The 19,025-nt window shown below is 39.3% G+C and overlaps 1 protein-coding gene across 1 annotated transcript; it reads right to left on the bottom strand.

Moving 5' to 3' along the window:
* Nucleotides 1-550: 550 nt before the first annotated feature.
* On the bottom strand, nucleotides 551-2,814 carry KIF2B (kinesin family member 2B). Its single transcript, XM_027516653.1, has one exon. It carries the CDS (start codon nucleotides 2,709-2,711, stop codon nucleotides 660-662), a length of 2,052 nt encoding a protein of 683 aa, XP_027372454.1. The 5' UTR covers nucleotides 2,712-2,814; the 3' UTR covers nucleotides 551-659.
* Between the last annotated feature and the right edge of the window lie 16,211 nt (nucleotides 2,815-19,025).

Below are 19,025 nucleotides of genomic sequence, written 5' to 3'. Positions count from 1 at the left end.
GTTGCCATTTCCTTCTCTAATGCATGAAAGTGAAAAGTGAAAGTGAAGTCGCTCAGTCCTGTCTGACTCTTAGCGACCCCATGGACTGCAGTCCACCAGGCTCCTCCATCCACAGGATTTTCCAGGCAAGAGTACTGGAGTGGGTTGCCATTGCCTTCTCCTTCTCAACCCCAGTACTACTGATATTTTCAACAGGATCATTATTTGTTATATATTTGATTTGATATATATTTTGATTTGTTATATATTTGACTTTATATATATATTATCTGATAATAATTTCAACAGGATAATTATTTGAAGGCTATTCCGTGTATTGTAGGATGTTTAACAGCATCTCTGGCCTTCTACTAGTATCATTCTATACTCTAGTATCCTAGTGATAGTCTAGTACCACCACTCTTCTCATACCCAATTCTGACAAATGAAAATGTTTCCAGACATTGCCAATTGTCCCTAGGGAGTAAAATGGTTCCAAGTCACAAACCACTGTCCTACAGAATAAAAATAAATTACAGAAATACAGAAGAAAAAAAAAAGAGGACATTTCTCACAGCCATATTTAAAGAGGTTTTAAACCTTCCAGGAGGATCTTTCTATCCAGATCATTTAGACAATTTTCCTTTATAAGAAACTTAGAAACTGCAGCACTGTATTCATCATTTCAGGTCTGATCTCTCACCATTGACTTCACCATGCCTGCTCTCCTTTTGAAGGTCAGCTTGTAATAATTTCAGTTTCCTTCGAATCTCAGTCAGAATATCTATTTTCTTCTCCAAAATGGACAATAACTGGGCAATGCAAAAGTCAACATTGCAGTTTACTTCATCAGATGTATCCTGGATTTTATTATCTGGCCATTGGCTTGCTTCCTTCCAGGAAATTGTTGTATCCACTAATGGAGAGGACAGCACTTTGATTTCTTCAGTCTCTTTCTCCTCCTCACTCTGTAGGCAAGGTATTCTAATAAATTCATCCCCCTGAAGGGACATTTCTGAATTTCTAATGTGATTTTCCAACACCCTTGGCATTTCACGTTCAGCAGGATAAAGACAACGATGGCGAGGCCTTAAATTTAGAGTTATTTCTTTTACTCTATTTGCATATCTTAAAGTGTTGAGGGTATTTTCACAAGAGGCCATCCCTGGAGAGATAGTAGCAATCATGCAAGTGGAGGAGTTCTGGCCTATAAAGGAGTCCCGGAGCACCTGTGTGAGCTTGCTGGCTCTGAATGGGGTATGAGACTTGTTCTGACCCAAAGCTCGGATGCATTCTTTGAGTGCCAGGAGACTCTTATTAATCTCTGCTCCTTCCAGCTGTCTTTTCCGGTTGGCCTTGGCAGTATCTGCTCCTCTTTCATTCCCAGCTAAGTCAACAAGGGAAAACTTGCCATGCAGTTTCCCTTGAGACTTTAAAATGATCTGGAACACTGCGTGGCTCCTGGAAGAGTGGGCATTGACTGATGTCTGTCCTGAAGTCCGGCAACTGTTCCCTAGTTCCACGAGGTTCAGCATGTCTTCCACACAACACACCTCCTGCTCCTGCAGCCCGACTACCTGGATTTGTTGACTGCCATCCTCAAGGACTTGCAGCTTCTTCTTCCAGTTCAACAAGTCATACACCTTTCCCCCATAAATCTCAAAAAACGTCCCATAGACTTTGAGGTCCAGCTTCTCATATGCGGAAGTTTTCAGTAAGAGGAAAACATCCTGCGCCACCATGGCGTAAATGCCTTTAGAACAATCTTGGTCTCTTCCCGAAAAGCCTCCGCCCATAGTGTGCGTTTTCCCGCTGCCTGTCTGTCCATAGGCAAAGCAGGTGGCCATGCCATGGCGGAAGATGGACTCAACCAACGGCTGGGCAGTAAATTGATACACCAACTCGTTGGAGGCGGTGTCGTCAAAAGCGTGGTCGAAGCAAAAGGTCTGGTTCTCCAGGTAGCGAGTGAGGTCCACCTTCTGCTTGGACTCGTGCACCATGACCACGTTGTCCGAGGGGATGGTGACGATATCTAGGTCCTCCCGCGTGGCCTCCTGCCGGTTGAGAGGCCGCTTCCTCACACAGACGCAGATGCGGCGGCCGTCCCGCGGCTCAGGGCCGGAAATCCGGCCCCCGCGCAGGCGCCGGCGGCACTCCTCGATCAGGCGCCGGATCTCATAGTGGGCATTTCCAGTATCTGCGTCCCGGGCGCGCTGGGCGCGAATCTCGCGGTGCAGCCGTCGGCGCCTCTCGCGCTGCTTCTGCAGTTTCTCAATTTCTCGTAGGCAGGCAGATTTCCGCTGTGTCATCAGGCAAGGGCTGCTGGGAACTCTCACGGCCAGGCTGTCCCCCGAGGGCGTTTCGTTTCTCTGGGGGATCTTCCCAGCCCACCGCGCGGCTGTTCGCTGGTCCCCGATAACGGAAGGGGGCGCCAGAGACACGGAGCGCGAAGCCCTGCCCTGCGCGGCGGGCCCAGCCAAGGCCAGAGCTGGATTCAGCAGGAATATGGTCTCTAAAGCAACCTTTTTGCCTTTTTTGACTCCTTTTTCCGCCCACTCTACCGTGACCCAAGCGTTGTCCCGTTTGATCTCTGTGACCACTGCGAGATGGATTCTCCCGTCGGTGCGCTGGATCGCCACGCTGATGCCCGCTTGGAGGTGTCCGAAATGCGGCTTCACAGGTGTCAAGGACGAGAGGCGCGGGGTGAGAGGGCGGAATAACTGGCTGGCCATAGCGCGTGATGGAGGTGTCAGGGCTCGCCCCCTGCCTTGTGGTTGGAGCAGCAGGACCGGAGCCCAGATCAGTCTGAAGCTCCCAGAGTACTGAGTGCGCGCCTGGTTTGCACCTGCCTTTGTGAGCACTAGGCCTTGGCCTGGAGCCATTTGCGTCACAAAGGGATGGGGAGAAAAGGCAGCGGAGCCTGGGACATCTAGTGGAGAGTGCCGGGGTGGGGGGTGGAAATCACTTCTCTCATGATGCTAGGTGCTAGGTGCAGAAGCAGCTGGAATAGAGCAATTGCCCTCTGTCACTGAGACTATAGCACTAAGAATTGGGAGTAGGGTGTGTATTCCACGGATATTTGTGCCTACAATTCAAAAATATCCATTTTCTCCTGCAGTCTTGACCTGCAATCTCAAAGCTAAGTGCTTTGAGTTTGAGATCCAGTGAATGTTACCTTTAGCTTCACAACCTTCCAGTGAACAGTGGGAACAAGGAAGGTAGAGCTGTTTGCAAATTACAGTCTTCAAGGAGAGGATCCCAGACAGGTTTCCTCAGACTTGGCATCTTTCTTCTGCTTCACAACTTAACAATCACAACTTAAAGTTATTCCTTTTTAATAGGATTTCTCATTACAAAATCAAAATGAATTGACTGGAATGGGTTCTGGTGGTAATTTGCTAATATGAAACTTCCTTTGGTGCAGCATCTGGGTTTGCAAACGTAAGATGTTTATCACATTCTGAGTGGTTCTGACAGCTATAAAGTGAGTTGTACTCATTGCAGTCACCACTATTTTTTAGATTATTTCAGTAATTAACTTTCCAAACTCCTTCAGTAATTACACTTATGGCCTCATTATCCATAATTTGGAAAGGAGTGGTGTTTGGTGGAAAGAGGTACTTCATCTTATACCCACTCCTTACCCTACAGTGTATATGTGTCCTTGAGGAGTTGTGGGTGGGCCAAGGGGGGCTTGTGGAATGGGAGATGGGAAGGCAGCTAAAATGCTCAGAGGCAGTATATTCTGGCAAGGTTGCAATTTTTTTTTTTTCTACAAAAAACAACAAAATTTACATCAACTGCCAGGAAGGCCAAGAGGATTAAGGTGACACTTTGTGTTGAACTTTCTTTTCCCCCAAGTGCCACGTTGCCTTTTGGGCCCTGAGTGGGGGGAGGGGGGTGTTGGTAATTGCATGGACAGTTTCATAGTAGCATGAAGTGGCCTTACAACTCTCCCTGGGACCTAGTAACATATGGAAATAAGTTCCTATAAACTGATTTTTTTTTAAGTGGAAATTTTTGAAAAGAAATTTTTTTTAAAAAAGAAGTTGCAGGGGAGTGGTATTGGATAAGTTGGGTAATTATCTCCCTTCAGGTAGATAGTGAATGTCAATGAAAGGATGGGAGAGAGGGTTTTACCTAGTCACGATTTTATGATTATTAGTTTTATTTGCCCAATTATTGATATATAAAGTTATGCTTTAAATCATTTTTCTTTTTTGGTCTAAAGGACTTTAGTGAAATGTTTTAATCTCTCTTTTTTATTAATTTAAATTATTATTTTTGGAATACTGCTGCTTTAGAGTGCTTAATAGTTGTTTTTTTTTTTTTTAATCTTTACTTTTGAAAAAGCTAGACCTCTCTCAAAATTATGAAATCTAGAGCTTCTCTCAGTTAGCTCTATTTTTACAACTAAACCAGTAGCTTTGCAGATGGCTAGGTCTGTGGGGAGGTGCACAAATCAGAGACTAAAGTTTAATTTGCTGTCAAGCATACCCATAAAGTTCTTTTTAGCCATTTCAGGGGTTTTCCCCCTCAGTTCTCTTCTCTCTTAAATAGTTTCCTTTGGGTATCTCATTTGTTACCACAATTTAATTTTTTTTAATTTGGAGATTCATATATATATATATATATATATAGAGAGAGAGAGAGAGAGAGAGAGAGAGAGAGAGAGAAGAAAGGAGAGAGACATACCTCTTAGGTGTTTTGAATTTCCCTTAGTCACTTTAGCATCTAACCACTAACAGAAGTGTGAAATAGACATTTGACTTCTTCTTCCTCTTCAGCCCATGCTGATTTGCAGTTAGGTAGTCCTTGCCCAGTCTCTAGAAGTCTTCTGTAACTGGCATCTTTTAGTCTCCCAGCCAATTATTGTATCATCTTATTTCCATGGGCAATTTCATCCAGTGAGGAACTCAACCTATTTCTCACATTGCCCCTAGAGTTAATTTAATTACTTGCTTACAGATGTTTTAGTAGCTCTCTATCGTCTTAATACAATACACATTCCAGAAGAGGGAACGTCATGCAGTATGCCATCTTGCAGTACTTTTTCGTCCTCAAACTTTCCCACTGTCCACAGGTAGTCTAAAGTTGAGCAATACTGAGGATCTCGAGGTTCTTCAAGCATGACATTTTCTTTCAAATTACTAATGTCTAGTCCAGTGGTTCTCAGTATTATGGTACATGAAACTCACCTACAGAGCTTGTTAGAACACAGATTGTTGGGCCCCATCCTAGAGGTTCTGATTTAGTGAGTCTGAGGTATGAAACTGAGAATTTGCATATCTGACAAGTTCTCAGGTGAAGCTGATACTACCCAGGTCTGGGACACACACTTTGAGAAGTACTTTTTCTGTCCTCTGACTAAAATAGCCTCTCTATACCACCTTGTTTCTTTGAAATCTCCATTCACACACACACACACACACACACACACACACACACAGATATATACATATATGAAATGCTTACCATATTCTATTTCCTATGTCAAAGGAACCTTATTCTCAAGGAACTATTCACATTTTGTTCTATGTAGCAGCTAAGAAGCCCATGCCTTAACAAACAACTGATATAACAATGACTTCATTTGGAATCCCCTTTGTTCAAAAGCCGTAAATATAGATATAGGGTAGTGTGGGAAGAAGTAAGCACAGGAGATGAGTTTAGTATTTTCATTATTAATTACAAGTGTATTCCCCAGCTGGGGTCTGCCAGAGTTACTTTATAGGAGGCAATGTTATTTCTAATCTCATTTTAGATACAAACCTCCCAGGAGAAATGCATCAAATAAGTGCCTTTCTTGCATGGTTTTAATGGACATCTAGCAGCTGTTCTTAGTGTTTGATCACCTTGGGGGTCTGTACTTTTACAGTAGATGGATGCAGTCTGAGTTTAATTTAGTTCTTCAGAGGAGCTCAGTAGATTCTCTCAAATCTTTTTTTTTTTTTTAATGGGATTCATCATTTCCAATTTAAAAGTTCTTATTTTTCTCTTTGAAGAGTAGGTAGATACCTTACTAAGTGTATGCCTTTAGAAAATGGGGGGAAAATTAACTTAAAATGGGAATAGTATTTTACCATTGCAGCTATTATCTCTGCCTTCTGACATTTCAACATCTTTTGCATGCAGTACACTTAACTAGAACAGATAAGTCCACATTTTTTTTGCCCTCTCACTGATTTAATAGGCAAGAATTGTTTCTATGACAACATCAACTCCGAGCTACCTTTTCCTAGCTTATTAAATAGCACTGCTTACCTGGAAATATTTACATGATTTCTCTATTTATCTGATGATTGTGGAAGTTAGTCTATGAAGTTAACCAAGATAGTAAGACTAACAATTGTCATTGTCTCATTTTAAATCCATTTTTGTTGATCATCTTGCAGCTTTCAGTTTGATTTAGGATGCTGAGGGAGGAAGCTTGGGTTTTGTTGATGGTCTGTATATCAGTGCTGCTGCTCTGTAACTCACACTGTAACTACAGAAATCATGTTATTCATGAAACAGGAGATGCCTTTGGAGTTCAGCTGCACCTCTTTAACTTGAAAGTCATGTGCTACATTTCTTGCCTTCAGAGTCTTCTTTAGATTACTTAATCTGCTATGGAACAAAAACAAGCAAACAAAAAAATTATAGTTTCATGAGAAATAATTTAGGAAATTGGATATTTGTCCTAGAAAAGATTTGAGAGACAGAGTAATCTATGTTTAAAAGGCTACCCTATAGAAGAGGAATATAATTTGTCCTACTTGATTTAATGCATGTGAATGTTCAGTCATTTAAGTGCTAAACCATCAAGACTCAGCTTAGCATCACTTGTGAAACCATGTACAAGCTCCTCTGTCGTTTTTTGAAGTAAAATGCAGACTCAAGAGTTATTGATTGGGAAATGTGAAGATGTAGAAACAAAGTATAGTTTTTGGGCTGGGGAGCTGGTAACAAGTTAGACTATAATTCTGCTACATAGCAGAAACATCAAACTCACAGTTCCCTGAAAGATACAGATAGATTCCTGACACATATTCTAAATTGTTTTTACAGGAAGCAGACCCCTTCCAGAGGAAAACTGCTGACTGCAAGAACATAAACCCTAGACTAGTTGAAACCAGAAGGTTGATAATGCTTGAAACTTCACCTTGATGCCAACCAATCCCTGAATTGTCCCTGAGCTGATCACACCCTGCTCTTTGAACACTGTATAACTCCTCACTAGCATCTCCAGGGTGAGTCACATTAGCCCACTGTGGCCCCCTTTGCCTGCAAAGCAATTAAAAGCGTCTTTTTCACTTTACCCCAAACTCTGTCTCCTCCTTTATACTTGGCACTGGTGAACAGAGGCCGAGTTTCAGCAACACTTGCTTTGCTACTCTGTCTCTGTCTCTCTCTCTCTCTCTCTCTATATATATATATACACACACACAATAATCAAATCTGTTACAATATTACTTCTGTTTATGTTTCTTTTTTTTTGTCCCGGAGGCATGTGGGAGCTTAGCTCCCTGACCAGGACCAAGCCTGGCAGCTCTGCATTGGAAGGTGGAGTCTGAACCACTGGACCACCAGGGAAGTCCCAGGAACACTTATCTTGAAAAACATATCTTGACATCTATTTCTCTCCTTCCTCTACATTAATTGCAATTATATGAGTTACCTTCCTCTCAGTTCCCTCCTTTATTTCATACTTATTTTGATATTACATAACCATTTTTGATTAAAAGTATCTGCCTCAGCCTTTCTAGGTAAATAATTAAGGGCCTTGAGAGAAGAGAAGAATGCAGTTTATTTGTGTTTTTATACTTAGTATCCGGAGAAGGCAATGGCACCCCACTCCAGTACTTTTGCCTGGAAAATCCCATGGACAGAGGAGCCTGGTAGGCTGCAGTCCATGGGGTCGCTAAGAGTCGGACACGATTGAGCGACTTCACTTTCACTTTTCACTTTCATGCATTGGAGGAGGAAATGGCAACCCACTCCAGCGTTCTTGTCTGGAGAATCCCAGGGACAGGGGAGCCTGGTGGGCGGCCGTGTGTGGGGTCGCACAGAGTCAGCCACGATTGAAGTGACTTAGCATAGCATACTTAGTATCTGAAGTATGGACTTAACCAGTTTCCTGGAATTATAAAAACTAGCACAGTAGATGGATGTTTCAGAGAGACATCAAGTCAAATAAAGGAAGGACCTCATTCAATCAGATAAATATTCAACAAATATTAATGACTGCCTCCTAAATATCAAGGTCTGAACTAAGTGCTGGATGTGAAACAGTAAAGAAAGTAGCCCTAGACTCTTCCCTCATGCAGCTTACAGCCTTGTTTTTAGAGGCATATATTTACAAACAGGGCTTTCTAGGTGGCACAGTGGTAAAGAATCCACTGGCGAATGCAGGAGGCACATGAGACGTGGGTTCAATCCCTGGGTCAGGTAGAGCCCTTGGAGTAGGATATGGTAACAACTCCAGTATTCTTGCATGGAAAATTACATGGACAGAGGAGTCTGGTGGGCTATCATGGGGTCACAAAGAGTAGGACATGACTGAGCACACATACCTAACTCGTGTGTGCATGTTAAGTCGCTTCAGTCATGTCCAACTCTTTGAAACCCAATGAGCCATAGCCCATTGGGCTCCTCTGTCCATGGGACTCTCCAGGCAAGAGTACATGGAGTGGGTTGCCATGCCCTCCTCCAAGGGATCTTCCTGACACAGGGATTGAATCCACTTCTCTTAAGTTTCCTGCATTGGGAGGCGGGTTCTTTACTACTAGTGCTACATAGCAACCACACACACACACACACACACACGTATTAACAGGCACTACACATAAGTGTCTATAATACATGTATATATAATATGAATGACATTCTAATAACTACAGCAACTACAGCTGCCTTAGAGTTAAGGTCCTATTCTCCTGTTCTAAGGTATATTAAAGCAGAGATTAATCATAAATGACAACTTGTTAGGAAAGATAGCACAGACCATATTTAAATAACAGATCCAGGTGTTGGACTGAATTTGTGTTCTCAAACCTGGCTATATATCATAATTATCTGGTAATCTTGTACAAAGTACAGATTTCCTGGCTCCATCCTGATCTGCAGAATCAATCTCTAGTGGCCAAAGCCTGGGAATCTATATTACTTAAAAGCACCCCAGGTAATTCTTCTGTTACCATGCATCCAGGAGCATTGGACTGAATGCCCTGGTCTCTTTCTATTCAGAGATTTTATGAAACTATGGTTCTGTGGATAAAAAGATAAATGATCCTTTGATACGTCTGTGGCCATTGAAATTTCATTTTTAGTCTTTTGAACATTTGAAGATACTTCTCCTTCAGTAAATATGACACAATGCACTTTTACAGGGAAAGCTACTTTTAGGTTTCTGCAAAAGGTTTACTGCAAAATCTGATCTTTGGTATTATTGTCTAACAACATGAGGTAATATTGCATGATATCAAAGCCTCATATCATTAATGGAATTTTACATTCCCTTAATGTAAAATTACATGCATATAATTTATCCCTTCCATAGTGCTTTAGAATAACATCTTGTACATAGTAGATACCTAATAAATCAAACTATTGGATACATGAGGGAAATATGTATGTCTCAGGGTACTCATGGTTTTTTATTTCTTTTGTCTACTTGCCAAGTATGTAAGGTGAATGTTCTACCAAGACTGAAAACCCTTAGGTTTGTGCCGTGTCTCAGTATGAGCTCTGTAGCTGAGAGTATAAGCACTACTTATTATTGTTGGAGCCTAGTATCCACCTCTCAGAGTAATGTATATTTATTATTTTGCAACAATTTTTATATTCTTATCTAGAAATACAAAGCAAGAAGACTAAAATTCTAAGGAATAGAACATGATGTCAAAATAAACAGTTGATTACAGAAAAAGAGTATTTTCTTTAAACAATTGTTTGACTTAATAGAGATAACCAGTTGGTTAGTTTATATTTCAAGGACATGTTGTTGATCAGTTGCTCAGTTGTGACCACCTATTTGTGACCCCACGGACTCCAGCACGCCAGGCCTCCCAGTCCATCACCGTCTCCCAGAACTTACTCAAATTCAAGTTCATTGAATTGCTGATGCCATTCAACCATCTCAACCTCTGTCATCTCCTTCTCCTGCCTTCAATCTTTCCTAGCATCACAGTCTTTTCTAATGAGTCAGTTCTTTGCATCAAGTAGCCAAAGTATTAGAGCTTCGCCTTCAGCATCAGTCCTTCCAAAGAGCACTCAGGACTGATTTCCTTTACAATGGACTGGTTGGATCTCCTTGCAGTTCAAAGGACTCTCAAGAGTCTTCTCCAACGCCACACTTCAAAAGCATCAATTCTTCTGTGCTCAGCTTTCTTTATAGTCCAACTCTCACATCCATACATGACTACTGGAAACATACTACATGTGTTAGTGTTGTATAAGCTGTTAATTTTCAGGAATTATTGGGAAACCTCTAGTTATAACTATTTGCTATTAGTGAATATATGGTTTGGTAAATAAGAGATTTTTTTTTTATTATAGGAAGTTATAAGGAAATATGGGGTGAGATTAGGTGCTAAAATCAGCACTTTGCAAATTCTTGTTAAATAAATGAATTATTGAATAAACGAAGAAAGAAGTGATTGTCAAATTATTTCCCAAATCTCAATAAGGAGTCTCTAGCCAGAGTGAACTTAAATCTAATTCAAATCACCTTGTGATATGTTTAAAAAGTATTCAGTGCTTTCCATTTCACTGCTTAAAAATTCACCTTTTATTCAAGTATTCAGCACCCTGTGTAATTTGTCCTTTGCCACTTTTTCCCTTGTTATCTTATGTCATTCTTCCTCCATTAGTGTTTTGACACATCCAACTTTTTCCTAATTCAAGAACTTTTCATACCTTGCTCTACTGGGGACTGGATCCTTTCTAATCTGATCCTTACACTTAATGGCTCTGTGACTCTGTCTCTTTTGGGTTTGAATTCTGCTCCACTGCTTCCTAGTTCTGTGACCATGAGCAAATCATTCAATCTCTCTATGCCTCAGGTTTATCCATCTATAAAAGTTAGCAGTAGTATCCACCTCAAAGGAGTGTATAAGGAATGCATACAGATTAATGAAAACCGTGCTTAGAATGGTGCCTGCCACACACTAAAAACTTGGTAAATGTTGCTTTTTATTACCATATTTTGTAATTACTATATTTATTTGCTTATTTTTCTTTTTATGCTATTAGACTGTCACTGTGTAAAGAAGAGGATGAACAAGCCATAACTTTAATATGAAGAGCCTTAAACCCAGAGTAAAGACCTAGGTTGTCAGCTTAGGCATTGAAACTTGTTTGATCTTGAGCATGAAACATCACTTTTCTGAAATTCCATTTCCTCATTTCCAAAAAGAAAGAAAGAGATTAGATCAAATATGTCCATTCTTCTCTGACCATTAAGTAAGAATATTTCTAATTTTGAAATAGTTAAGCCTCATTCCAAAATGATATAAGTTATTTCTACTTTATAAAATATTCTTGAAAATGAACTTTGGTCTATCTGGTAAATAATGAGAATTCTTTGCTGAATTATGATAGAAAAACAATGACTAAAGGTTGTTTGAGAAAGTACATAGATATAAAGAATACCTACAGATGCCCAGTCACACTTAAAGGATAACGGAGGAAGAATTTATGGTGTGATAAAATAAAGCCCTGTTTAAAAAACAAATTAAAGAGTTTGATTTCAACTTGGATTTGGGCCCCCTTGGTCCATTTTTGTTTCACCAAGTTGAATGTGTATATACAAGGACAATGATTAGATCTGTTACTTTAACGATTATTTTAAAAAGATTCCTACAAGATTTTTCTTGGCTCGGAGAATAATGACAAATGTAATTCACTTCTGTATCTGATAAAATGCTCAATGGTAAACTGGAACCAGGAGATAGATAATAGTAGCTTCATTAAAGAAAGAGAACCAGACACATAGAGGGAAAAAAAATATGTTGAATGGCTCTAATGTACTAAGCACTTTACATCTTACAAACTTTTGCTTTGAAAGTCATTTAACCTCCTCTCCTAGCCCTTCTCCTACTTCCTGCTTTCCTTATTTAATAATTAACTCTGTTCTATCAATTCTACTCCCATGGAAACCTCTTGAATCATATATTACTATTACTTCTGTCCCTGTCTTAATTTGGGCTACCATTGTCTCTTATATAACTGACAACAACCTTCTGATTTGTTCCTCTTCTTCCAGGCTTATCTCTGATCCAGCCAGTTCCATGCACTAAGCCACCCCAGTGTCAGACACTCAGTCATGTCTGACTCTTTGCAACCCCACGGACTGTAGCCCACCAGGCTCCTCTGTCCATGGGATTCTCCAGACAAGAACACTGGAGTGAGTTGCCATTCCCTCCTCCAGGGGATATTCCTGAGCCAGGGATCGAACCCAGGTCTCCCACATTTCAGGCAGACTCTTAACATCTGAACTACCAGGGAAGCCCCAAAGTCTTTTCTACACCATGCCTCTGAGGCACTTTCTTGTCTTCCACAAAGTCCCCCTGACGATGCCTTTCAAAGCACTCATGCCTCCATCCTTTCCTTTCTAGGCTTCATACCATGTGTCCCACTCTTTGCTCCTGCCCCAGGATGCGCTAGACCCAGACACACTGTGGCATCGTAGTGAGCATCCCACGCATCAGGTCAGGTGGACAGACGGTAGGTTCAGTAGTGATTGATTTCTGATCTTGAGGTTTAAATGCAATATGCAAATAGATTAGTATGGTGTGTGACCCATAGAAAGCTCTCTAAAAAGGCTGATCGTTGTATCTGCTTCAGTGTCCCCTCTACATAGAATTCCATACCTCCCTTATCTCTTCCTCTCCCCTGTTTCTCTTGATTATCTCCTTTGTGTGCTTCAGGTATTTTATAACACACATGTTATTTTATCTAAGAGTGTGTCCCTTAGTTCTTAAGATTGCAGTGATAATTCTCCTATGTATATCATTGTCTCTGTTGAACCCCTATCTTAAATCTGCCCCTTGCATATTTTCTACAATGCAAAATAAACTTCCTGAGTGTAGGGACTTCATTTTTTACTATATCATCTCTAGTATATCATACAGATGTCACTGGAGTTTGTAACCACTTCCTTCTCCAGGGGATCTTTCCAACCCAGGGATCAAACCCTGGTGCCCTGTATTGCAGGCAGATCCTTTACCATCTAGGCCACCAGGGAAGCTCAAATATTTGTGAATGGAAATGAGTAAAGCTAATGATAGATACTATTGTGTGCCAGACCCTGAGATAAGCTTGTAACTAATGATTTACATATACATACACATACATATACATATATGTGTGTAAAATATATAAATATTTTATGTAAAACTTTTTCTATACCATATATGGACAGAGGAGCCTGGAAGGCTACAGTCCATAGGGTCGCAAAGAGTCAGACAGAACTGAGGGACTAACACACATATTTTTTATATATATATATTTAAACATTTTTAAACATGCATTACTATCTGATGCATTACTGATGCATTACTATCTTCACTTACCTGATAAGAAATGTAAGGCTCCAAGACAATAATTCTCTGCTTGTAGAGGCTGGAATTTGAGCTTACATACAACTCTAAATTTGCCACATCACATGTCTCCAGTTTATGGCAAAGTGTTATAGTGAAACAAACTTCTATTAAGAAAAGGAATGGAAGAAAATAGAATATAGTATACTCTGACATGTTTGGAATATGACAATAGGATGATATTTACTGAGGTCTTGTCACAGTTTAGTTGCTAAGTCATGTCTGACTCTTACAACCCCACGGACTGTAGCCCACCAGTCTCTTCTGCCCATGGGATTTCCTAGGCAAGAACACAGGAGTGGGTTGCCATTGCTTCTCCAGGGAATCTTCATTATTGTTCACAACGGTGGGTAACTGGTATTTTTAATTCATAGAAACGAAAGGTAATAATAGGTAGGACTTGTGCTACCTTCCTTTGGGTCCTGTGGCTCTGAGATGGGATCTGGCATGGCAGCCTTCTCTGTGTGATCCTCTTCATGCATCTCTGCGGGGCCCATGGATTTTAGTCTTCCCTTCGTTGTAGCTAATGTGTTTTTATGTACACTCTCACAGAGACTGTACTGGTGTCTCTGAGCAAAATTCTGCTGAAGAACATATGCCCTGGTATGGGAAGTGTGCTATTTGACTGGGGAGCTATCTCACTCATCTGAAAGAAAACTGACTTTTTTGCTGAATGTAGCCAGCTCTCATTCGGAACTTTGATTCCGTGTAGAGGTAAGGTTGCAAGCCCTCCTCTGTCTTTACCTAGATTTTGATCATTCTCCCTTTTGAATTTGTAAACAAAACCTTCTCTCTGGGCCTAAAAATTCTTGCAGTGAGTCTTACAGCCAAGAGAAAGTGATTCTTTCAAAGTGTAGAGAAAAATTGGCCAGGTTTGAGTGTTTTGAATTTAAAGTGGCAACTGTGTGCCAAAATCATGAAGAACATACACATCTCCCTTGCTTGTACTCATTTGCACATAAATTACAGATTGTATGGCTGTGAATCAATTGTACAAACAGAAATAAGGCACAGCTTCTCTGGCACTTTGTTCAAGGGGGTTGTTGCTCAGTTTACAGTGGCTAGATTTTATACAGAAGGATTTCCCTTCACATTTTGTGATTTATTACAGCATTTTACACATCCAAATGCATCATCATTTTGAAGCCCTTTCATATCACCACTAATAATAGTTCTTTGTTTCTTACACCAGAAGTTCAAGCTCCTGTTTAATGAGAGTCCACAAACTGGTTGATTATATATCAAGGTAAAAAGACAGAATGATTTCAGTTTTGACACATGGTCTTTTCACTAATAAAGTAAAACCCATAACAGTCTTTGGCAAACCATTGTCAAGACATCTGAAAACAAATTTTACAAAACAAACAAAATCGTCCTTTTTTGTGGGTTCTCTATGTTTGCATAGTGCTTTCAACTCACAAATTCAGTTGCTTTTATTAGCTCTAATTTAATAATTTGGATTAAACTGATAATTTTGAATGTCTGCTTTTTAGTAATCATTGAACTAGGCTTATGCAATCTTCACTACAATTATAAGAAGGAGGCTGTATTATTTCTTGTTTTATGAAGAGGTAACTGAGGTCCAGAGAAGTTCAGTTATATGATCCAAATCACACACAACTAATCAATATTACAAACAGTTTTATTCAAAATTTAACACCTGTTTTTTTTGCATTTTACTTTATTTTACAACTAGACATAACTCCTTTAGGAATTAATGCCAGTCTTAGCTACAGCTAAATTATTTAGTAACACTGCAAAAAATAATTACTCTTAAGTAGATTTAAGAATTTCCCTAAATGAGATATTTGAAAAATTTCCAAGTTATTTCTAACTGCTATATATTGAGCAATAAAAGAAATCACTGTTTTGTATGTGTGTCCTTTGTGTGATTGTGGACCTACTCAGAAAAATCATTTCATACATAATGCAAGGTAATAAGCTTCAGCTTGTAATGGCTACAAAACTTGCCCACATGGAAACAGAATTGGAAATCCATTACTAGCAATGTATCCTTCAAATGCAATTCAAGTTTGACAAACATTAAACAATTTGGACAGGCACTACAACCAATGTTTCCTCTGAGTGCTTTTTAGGTGTCTCATCATCTTGCTATTATTCTAAAATGCTAACAAGATTTAATTATTTCCTTCAGGTAAATCACAGTGGATTGAAATGACATACAGGTAAAACTGTTGCCCATTTTCTTGGGGGGAAGAAAATGTGAGGTCCATATTGACACGCTTTTTTTTTTTAATGCTGGTTCTCTTTAAATTCCATTTTTGTGACTACTAAAATTGTGTTGCCATTTGATTATAATTTCAAATAAAATTGATATTTTTTTCCTCTATAAAATAAGTACATTCTCACTCTCTTATGAAAACATGAAATATAATTGCACAGTGGCTCTGTTTCCTTGGATATGAAACAAAATATTTTGTAACTACGAAAGGATTTAAGGAGATTTCTTTTGCCAAGAAACATCTTACTAAATAAGTAAAGCACCCAGCTCACTAGAGTAGTTTTAAGCTCTTTAAGAGACAATCTTTGGGAGAGTCTAAACACATATGTTTTTGATATCTTCTCAGGTCTTCTCTTGGAGAAGGCAATGGCACTCCACTCCAGTGGGGATTTTCCTCTTGCCTGGAAAATCCCATGGATGGAGGAGCCTGGTAGGCTGCAGTCCAGGGGGTCATGAAGAGTCAGACACGACTGAGCGACTTCACTTTCATTTTCCACGTTCATGCATTGGAGAAGGAAATGGCAACCCACTCCAGTGTTCTTGCCTGGAGAATCCCAGGGACAGAGGATCCTGATGGGCTGCCGTCTATGGGGTTGCACAGAGTCACACACAGAGTCAGACACTGAAGCGACTTAGCAGCAGCAGCAGCAGGTCTTCTCTTGCTGTGTTAGAGGGGAAGAAGTTCTTAGAATCCATAATTTATTTCTTAGGAAAAAAGGTTCTATGATTAACCCATTTTTACCTTTGAAATGCACAGTGAAGGGCCTTAGTTTTTACCACTGTTACCACAGTAAGATGAAAAAATTTTGACCTGTGTACAGGGCATAAGTAGGGACATTTAAGCAAAAGACTGCAATGTAACACCATCTCAAAAGGATCCACCTCTTAACCACATTTACTTCTGTTTGATGAAAAGAATTTTTCCCTTCCTCCCCATTATTGCTCTGTAAAGCTTTCCACCTTCTAGATTTTGCCAGTTACTTCCTTGAGATGTTGTTTAATGTCTTCTTTTGCCCCTTTATTTGCTGTAGATTGGTGGTTTGATATAGAGGCTGAGTTAGAGTACTTCCCTGGTGGTTCAGATGGTAAAGAATTTGCCTGCAATGCAAGAGACCCAGGTTTGATCCCTGGGTTCAGAAAATTCCTCTGGAGAAGGAAATGGCAACCCACTGCAATATTCTTGCCTAGAGAATTCCATGGACAGAGAAGCCTGGTGGACTACGGTCCATGCGGTTGCAAAGAGACACCACAGGACACTACTGAGTGACTGACACTTTCACTTTTTAGAATGTGTCAGAGGTTGTGTTACCTACTTTTTATTTGATCACATCAGGAGACACATATCTGGTTGTCTCTCTCCTTTAGAGATGTTATAGTGGATTCTATTCTTAAAACTAGCAAATAAAGTTCCCTAGCATCCTCTAAAGGCAACTAATGAGATTTCTTTTTAAGTGTTATGTACTCATGGATTTCATCATTAAAAATATACATCAAACACTATTTGATGTATTTTCACGAATTGATGATGTTAATCTTTTTGATGCTCATACTGTCTACTCTTAAAATGTTGTTTCTATTTAAGTCCAGTATTGATAAGCCTCTTAAATCATAGAACTTGGACTCTTCACTTTTATTTTTCTAGGGGAGCTACTTTTCCTTTCTCTAAAACTTAAAAATTACTGTTAGGGTTGAGAGAGACAGGAAAATTGCTGACAGTAAAATTCCTTAATGGAATGAGTCAAAGGCAGTGGTTGCTGATTGTTAGGAAACTCCTGAGTGGGGTGCGGTGTATTGGCACATATTTCAGAGACACATCATCTAAGATTTAGGAATCTTACCATTCATGAAGTTCCATGGCAAGAGATCTCTGACATAAAGATGACATTCCAGTTAAGTGATCTTCAGTAAATGACAAATAAAAGATTAACTGCCTGGAGCATTAGGCTTACTAATTCAGTATTTATAACCATTCAAGTTATTAGCTTTTTAATTAACACTGAAAGATCTGAAAGAACCTAATTGTGTCCCATTCTAATTATATTAACAAATTACCCACATGAAAATTAAAATTCTGTTTTTCTAATATTCTCTTTAAGAATGTGCAAATAGAGTTGATGTTTCCTTAATAAATGTCTCTCAACTGTTATTATGTTTCTAAACAGAATTTAAAAAATGCAGTTAATAGTTCTCATTTAAGTATATTGCATACAGTTGGGATTATGGAATTAAAACAGGCTTTACACAAGAGCATTAGAGATATACCACATCCATTTATTTAATTCATTGTAATAATAATCTGCTCATTGAATTATTTAACACATCTTTTTATAAAGGGATTTGTGAATTTCAACTTGAATGTGAGCAGATTAGATTGTTACATTTATTTGCTTTAAGACAAAAATCAACCAGAAGAGTTATTTCAGAAGCTATAGGATAAATATGATAAAAAGGAAAGTAAATACAAATCTGAGAAGTGTAAGTTTCTACTTCTGACTGCTTGATTGCTCTCTTGGGTTCAGCTTTAATGAACTTGGGTCAGGAATCTTATTGAGTAAAGCCTCTAATCCTGAAATCTTTCAGTTCTTTTATTGAAACATAGATTCTTATCTTAAGACTTTTCCTATTGCAATTTATATCCTGAAGGTATAAAATTAATGCCTTCAGGATATAAGTTGCAATAAATCTAATGAATGGTAATAAATCTAATGAATGGTAATAAATCTAATGGTAGTCAAATCTAATGAACATTTGCTATAATAATCCAACTATTAGGTCAACTCCAGTAAGAACTGAGGGCAGGTTTCTGTTATTGGAATACTTTGTCAGCTCTAGAGGATTTTATTTGACATATGTCTATGTGGTCTGAAGAGGTGGCAGGATACTATATGAAGTGTTAATGGTATTGCCCAGCCACACCAGGCTTAAAAACTTTTTCTTCTCATCATCCCCATCTGAGATGATATAAGAAGCCTACGCTTCTTCATGGTCAGCAAAAGCAGCAGTCATATAATTAGAGAAGAAATAATTAATATTTTAAAATTCAGAATCTTTATTCTCATGACAGAAACACTTGGGAAGAATCATTGTGGAAGTAGTCATCCTGAACTTTTCTTCAGCTACTTTCACAGTTTCAAGGTGTATTATTTTTTTAAATAAATTTATTTATTTATTTTGGCTGTGGTGGTTCCTCCTTCCTTTGTGGGCTTTTCTCTAGCTGTTGA

The sequence above is a fragment of the Bos indicus x Bos taurus genome, chromosome 19, assembly GCF_003369695.1.
Source record: "Bos indicus x Bos taurus breed Angus x Brahman F1 hybrid chromosome 19, Bos_hybrid_MaternalHap_v2.0, whole genome shotgun sequence".
NCBI classification, from domain to species: Eukaryota; Metazoa; Chordata; class Mammalia; order Artiodactyla; family Bovidae; genus Bos; species Bos indicus x Bos taurus.
Note: the sequence above shows the minus strand (reverse complement) of the source record. Positions and strands in the feature narration are given on the sequence as shown.